The following is a 7,456-nucleotide window of genomic DNA, read 5'->3' on the forward strand; positions in this document are numbered from 1 at the left end:
TTCATTGTTTTCCAACAACATTGTGATTGGTCATCTATTTATTAGGTTAACTAAAGGGCTTCTAGTTCTTGTAAATTTTTGTTGAGATGCTCTTTTAAGCATAACCTTAAAAATGATCGTTCAGATTATGTGAAATGTTATGTAATAGGATCAGACGAGTGGCTAGCTTAGCGCCATATCTTGTAGCTAATTAACGCTTTGGCTTTCTTTTATATACATATAAACATTAATCTTGCTACTCAGTAACCAAACAGTGTTTGGTCAATTCATTTTTGAAGGCAGAAGCTATTTATTTAGACTTTATACGTCCGAAACAGTTCCCGCACATATAATTCTAGGTGTGGGGCTACCCCTTTTAAATAAGTACATTATATGTGCCACTCGCCGATAGCTACCCTGCAATCCTTAGGGTGCGTTTGGTACGCGGGACGGGACGGGACGGAACGGGACGAGGCGTTCCGTCCCGCGTTTGGTGCGCCAAAAATGGGTGGAACGGGCTGTTCCACGAGACAGATTTTGGGTGTTTTTGCGTTCCACCTCCCCCCTAGAACGGGTTTGTTCCACGTATGTGGAACACAATGTTTTACCATTTTAAGACAAATATACCCCATGTCTTTTTCAAAAATTACACCTTCGTTCCGTCCCGTCCCGTCCCGTACCAAACGCACCCTTATATATAGGGGAGTATGGTGCCTTTAACTTTTAGGTCATCGCAGTCAAACAATTATAGTCAAATCTGCATAAAGTTTTTATATGCAGATCAAGGCCCGTGTAAGACTCTCGTTGTCGATAATCTCTTTTGACTTAAGTCCCTACTTCGTGAGTCCTCAAAGATGCTTAGTTGCTTATGGTATTGCCCAGCACTGGAATGAGATAGCTTCCTGTCCCCCTAAACTTTTACAAAGCAAAAGAAAGACTGGTCAAATATGGAAGCAAAGAGAAGAAGGAAAATATGATATAGGGTATTAGGGTGGCCGCTTAGGCTCAGGCTGTCCTCATTGCAATGCACGTCCCCATGCAAATAATTGACTTCAATATCTCAGTATAATATACTTATTTTGTCTTTGTTGATGGTAATATTTACCTTATTTATTTAAAAACATGATAGATTTAAAATAAATAAATAAATTTGGGAGAGTGATAATCTTGCTCCTCTCTTTACGGTGCTACGATTTAATTTTCAGAATTCATTTATGCTCATGTTTGTTAAAGCTAGGTCGCTTACGAACTTTAAAGTGAAATTTTTAACATTAATCAATGATCAAAGATCGTCAACATATCAATAGCACAACTCTAAATATATTTCCCTTATTTTTCCTCTTCTTGTTTGATTAGATCACTTGCACATCAAGATTCATAAACAACGTCAAATAGGTATGTAAGGTTTTTTTTCACCAGGCAACCAACGTGTTCTTCATAATTGTCCAATCATTGATAAGAAAAGGTGATTGCTCTATTCTATGATTAAGAGAGATTCATTTGTTTGTTACCATAAAATATAAACAAAAATAATTGAATAAATAAATTAGATTTTTTAATTTTCATATTGTTCGCAGTAATGATATTCATTACCATCAATAAAAGAATTCTTAAATTCAACTATCATAAATGACAAGTTTGTACGGGATAGTTCAATACTTTACTGCCTTAGTATAAATATATTATAAAATATAAATAAAATGTTCTTACTGTTTTGCTTGGATAGTGACGCTTCCTCAACTCCCTTATTCTTTTTTGTTTTTAATCATGCCTTTTTCTCCGCCCTTGTTGTGTTATTCCATTTTTCTGTGCCCATCTTGTCCACCAGGGCTTCTCAATGAATGTGGCCGGATTATGTATATTTTCTAGCGGAGAAAAATTTGAACAGGAATACTCTTCCAAGACCTCAATCCAACAAGGAAAATGCTGCCCCACTGTCCCGTTAGTACGTGGCGGTCTCTCAACAGGGCTCACATACGTCAAACAATGAAATATCGTGACACATCCCAATGCAATTGACTGTAGTATAACTCAAGGCCAACAATTGCATGGCTTTGAATGATTGAGTTGTTCTATTCATGCATGATTTTGTAGATGCAAAGTGCATTATAGTGCAGAGTAAGCCTGGTTTTTCCATTAAGTAACCAATTTTCTCAATAATGTTGCCTCTTCGTAATTAGGTAAAGGCTGAAAGTGGGAAACCTTGCTTTATATAAAGGAGTGGACACCACGAATTGATTATTGTCTAATAGGAAGTTTCTAACAAGAAAAAAAAGATTAGGATGTAAAGATGGTAGGGCGCAAGGATTATCTTCTGACGAATTATACTTTTGCTTTTGTGATCTTCTGAAAAGTCAAATCATTATGTGCCAGTCATTTTCCAACTATTTTCTTCAACATTAAGCGATATGATCACAATTTCAAAATCCAGGTTAGACATAATATTTTGCGACATATATGGAATATGGCAAGACGAACCCGATCAAGTGATTCTTCAGTATGACAGTCACTCGGCTACTCGACACCAGAAAGATGGATTGAAAGAGAGACCAAAACTTTTGTCAAATTTTAAATTCATTGTAATTCTCAGATTGTTAACAAATGGGGTTTAAAGAGTGCCTCAAATGGCCCAACTAAAAATGAATATTTCAATCTGACAGATTCAGATGACATACTTCAGTTTCTTCTAACCAACTCTTCCCTAACAAAAAAGGTAAATTGCAATGTACAACGGAAAGGAGTACCCGTGTATCACTTCCATCGTAGAGACTGTCTAATTCCGGTGTAGATGAGTCCTAATGACCTTCCAATCAAGCATTTTAGAAAAAACGAGAGACCCCTACTGACGTTGTCTACAACTGCTCTAATCAAAGGCATGCTGATGTCGTATAACTCAAGGAATAGGCTGAAGTAATACCTCCTGCAATAGACAAGACAATGGCAATGGATGAGAAGGCAAATCATTCATATTCGATAATGTCAAGATTAAATCCGGCAATAGGGTGATGGCCAAAGATATTTGGAATGCAGAAGATGGAAAGAAAAAAAATGTGAGGCAAAAGGAAAGCGCGTACCACCCCGTAAGGGCCCTTAATTCTTTTGTTCGCTTTACAGGCATAGAGAATTGACTTATCACAACCTGATGTAATGTTGATGACGCAGTGTCAGATTTTTTCCGGCTAAGCCACTTCCACCACTTATAATTCTCAGTCCAGCTATTGTTTGACTCCTCGATGAGTTGGCTCTGAAATGTCCATAAATCAAATCGATCCTCATACATTGATGCAACTGCCTCCAAATTTTGATACAACCATTGGTACAAAGCTACCTGGTAAAAATGGCATGTCTTGGTGAAAAATTGGGATTTTGTTTCTAACATCAAACTGAAGTATAATGCAGTATGTAAAGCCCACAAGCTCTCTACGTACAACCACCTCCGGAATACATAGGCAGCCACCAAAAGGAAGTATAGCATGCCCAATCAACAGTTTCCTAATTTGTGACCAGATAACATTTAAAATAAAGTTACAGAAAAATTGATGTAAGAAACTAAGAATAAAACTATGAGGCCTTTGATAAAAACTCAGTGGTGCAGCATTCAAGATAATAAGAAAGAAAACGGCTTGATTGATTATAAAGCGATACAGTCCATCTCTACATCAAACATTAGTATGTGGGCGTGGAAGTGAGAGAGAATTAAAAATAATATGCTTAAGAATCAACTGTCATATTTATACTACTAAGCGACAGATGAAATTGTCAAACTGTACCTCATTTCGTAATCTTTGGAGTGCTCTTGTTGACAATGTACACAATGTCAAAGGCAGGTTATCCATTTCATCTGAGAAATTGCTGTCAACAGAAATAAGCTCCAAATATATGCTTACTATCCCGTCTGCTAAACTTATCACCAAATCTTCCAGTATGGAAACTCCGTGTTTCTTAAACAGACTACCGTCATAACAGCATCCCTCCCTGATGAAACAAATAAAGGTACAACAAGTGTCTCAATAAGATGAAAGTTAGCAGATTAATATAGAATGCAACGTGTGAGAAAGCCATGACGCTAATCCAGAATGTAATTATGTAACACAAATGTACTTAATATGATTACAACATGAAATGGTAACATGCCACAAATTTTAACTGTTCATCACCAATAATAAGTACCATCTTGGTAACTGTAGTACATGATGAAATTAAATAAAGTATTATAGTTAACCACACATTAAACACACCTGTCGAAGTCATACAATAGAGCCTAATTGACCTATTTCTCGTTACTAACACTACCTAGTTTCCATTCCTCAGTGAGCCTATCAATTATATGGCAATTGCTTTACAGCAATGTGTTTCTTGGAGCTATATTATGAATTTATGACCCATGTATTAAGAAATCAAAAACTTTCGTATTCAATTATGCTAAAACTAGTAAGCTTCAAGTGCTTGTTTTCATTGACACTAAAAGATATGATTTTGCATAGTTAGAGAATCTAAGTTTGCAGAAGAAATCTGAAGCACCAACAAGAGAACTCAAAATGGCAGAAGTCTGAAGATTAGTACACCAGTTCTCGAGAAACACAGTCAAGATAACAGACAATCATAATTGAATTTACCTGAGAGAACCGAAGCTTAGAAAGCACATTAGTTCTGCATAAAGGTCTTCCTTGCCTGAGTTCCTGATGTTCTGTAAAACAGTATTGTCTCCATCTAACTTTCCATCCATCAGCGTAACAAGTGCCTGGCCAGAATGCATAGCAGAATAAGAGAATTTATCTAAATGTGTAAGTTGGGGAAAAAACATAGGGGGCAAGATTTTCCATCCAACATACCTTGGTAGGCTTGCTGTTTAAAAGATGAAGTTCTGTTTCTAACCAGCTCATGCAAACAGGCTGACACGACTTTCGTATAACATCAGAAAAATCCGTCAAGCACTCATCCAATTTATAAATTCCAGAATTTGAGATATTAATCACCTATAAAAAAAGTTTTAGAGAAATATTATCAAAAGATTGAAAAATAATTCAGGCAGTTCAAAGAACTACTTAATTATAATCTGTTTTATTACAGCATCCAATGCAGAATGTACGAAGTTCATATAAGCATTTTTTAGTAGTGCAAGGAAAGTTCTCATAGATGTATCTGTTTGACTCAGTTAATCAAATGCAAAGAAAAAAAAAAAAAATATATATATATATATATATATATAATATAAATGAGTTTAATTGAATAACCTCTGAGAAAATGGAAAAGAAGAAAACTTTATCCCAGAGCACTTTCAAAACTGCAACTGTGTTTATTCAATTAAACGAGATGCCATATTTGTCTTAAAAAAGAAAGGGGAAACACAAAGTACAGCAAAGCAGGAGAAAAGGGATGGCGCTGACCTCTTCCTCAATTCGCAGAAATGATGCCCAGAGCAATCTTAATCTTGGACCATCAGCAACAGCATTCAAACTTAAGGGTCGCTTTGCAGTGTATCCCTCACGTTGAAGGACCCTGTCTCCCAAATTACCCCCAAGTTCAAAAGCTTGGAGTGAATCTGAAAGTTTCCTTTTCACTGCATCCAAGGCATAACCTGAATTTTCTGGATTATCATTCTTTCTTCCACTACAATTAGAGAAAATACACCTCAGCTAACTAAAATAAGCCAAATAAAAAAACCATAAGCATTGCGGCTTCAGTTTTAGACAAGAAACTTGTCAGTCATTTTGAAGAAACATAATTGAATGCCAATATATTTTGTGCTTGATAGCACTTCCTCCCCTTGAGAATAAGGTTGGAGGGTAACTTTCGGGGTTAATTTATCCAGAAATAATTTTAAATGGACGAAGACTTCAACCTTCAAAACTTGGACATGCTTACCCTTACCTACCAGAAGCAGTTGAGGTTTCACAGCCCACATTGTCATTGGAGATGCCCTTTCGAAAAGTTGAACTAGAGGTCCGACCAGGAATTACTCCAGCCATATATGTGAGAAATACACTGGCTGTCAGAAGCACTTGATCAGCAATAGGTACCCAATCAGAGGCTATTGCACCATCAGAGCCTACCAAAGACCCCAAGCAAGCACATTTCGAGGAAGCCTCAGAAAAAGGACCAACTTTCACATTTGAAATGCCAAGAGCAGTGAACTCACACATTCTCCAGGTCAGAAATGGAACTGTCTTGCACCTTCCATACGAATACTTCCTACTGCAACGAATATAGTAGAAGGGTGAGAATCATAATATGAAACATAAACCCTGAAGTGTTAAGCCAGAATGGATGTTGACCCAATTTCTATACTTTTCTGGAAGACATTAGAAATCATTAACTATCACATCAAGCCCAAAATAGTAGCAGGGCAAATCTAACTTACTCGACAACCATAATTCACAATTTGTTCTTGCTTGGTGCACTAACCCCTATCCTCAAAACAACATAATGCAAATTACAATACTATAAGCATAAATGTAAGAAACAATCAAACACCGGCAGTATACCTTTGCACTTTCTGCAGACGTGAACTCCGGGGTACAGAGCCTTCCTCTTTGACATAACTTCTCCGCATCTGCAGCTTCATACATAATGGCGAAGCCAGACATTCCGCCATTTGAATCAAAATTTTCTCTCCCCTCAATCAGCACATTGTAATAATAAAACCACCCGATGATAAAATTCGAGAATTTCAGCTACCTCATCAAATTCTGCAGATAACACCAGCATACAATCACTTTCCATTGTTTCCAAACTCAAAAATAACATTGACCAATTAGTCAGCTAGCATATTTACTCATAAACCCAACAGATATAAGAGCATAAACCAATGTCGAACTGCCATACAACATCCCAAGTCTCAAACTTTACGTACACACATATATATACAATCGAAAATTACAATCAATTCGAGCGCTTACCCAGTACAATACATGAATTTATGAACCCGGAACTCCAGAATTGTAGAGATGAAATTTGGGGAATTAGGGTTAGGGTTAGGGTTTGGGAATCTGGGAGATGAAATTGGGGGGCTATGAGAAGGGAAGAAGATGGTGAAAGCAAATGGTCATTGGATATAATATTGGAGTTGTTAACGGCTCAAATTCAGAGGGAGCCAACCTAAACAAAATCAAAGTACTATAAACTCCGTCGCTGATTGGTCAGCGCTTCTTTGCCTTACACTTTCCTTTCTTCTTCCTGCTTTTGCTTGTTTTCTTTTTTATTTTCTTTTTTTTTCTTTTCAGTTGAATTTGTATTTTATTATTTAATTTCTAGTCTCTTCTCTCCATCTGCATTTACAAATGCAATGGCCGGAGATTCTCTTTGAATCTTCAAGCCGGGAGTCGATAGATCGAAAATCTAAACCATTTATTTTAAATTTTACGGTCCATATTAACCTATTTATTTGGCCTACCTCACACAAATTAAGAGTTTAGTTTTCTTTCTCGCTCTCTTGAATAATCCAGATTTTTCAGTTCATCAGTTTCGAACTGCGAGA

The 7,456-nt window shown here is 36.7% G+C and overlaps 1 protein-coding gene across 1 annotated transcript; it reads right to left on the minus strand.

Moving 5' to 3' along the window:
- Positions 1-3,055: 3,055 nt before the first annotated feature.
- Positions 3,056-7,193, minus strand: LOC126624726 (uncharacterized). Its single transcript, XM_050293828.1, is given in 9 exon segments — positions 3,056-3,177; positions 3,179-3,307; positions 3,750-3,954; positions 4,596-4,720; positions 4,812-4,955; positions 5,367-5,589; positions 5,851-6,174; positions 6,465-6,668; positions 6,879-7,193. Coding segments are annotated over 8 exon segments (1,326 nt in total). The 5' UTR covers positions 6,575-6,668; positions 6,879-7,193; the 3' UTR covers positions 3,056-3,111.
- Between the last annotated feature and the right edge of the window lie 263 nt (positions 7,194-7,456).

Source organism: Malus sylvestris, chromosome 5 (assembly GCF_916048215.2).
Source record: "Malus sylvestris chromosome 5, drMalSylv7.2, whole genome shotgun sequence".
Classification (NCBI taxonomy): domain Eukaryota; kingdom Viridiplantae; phylum Streptophyta; class Magnoliopsida; order Rosales; family Rosaceae; genus Malus; species Malus sylvestris.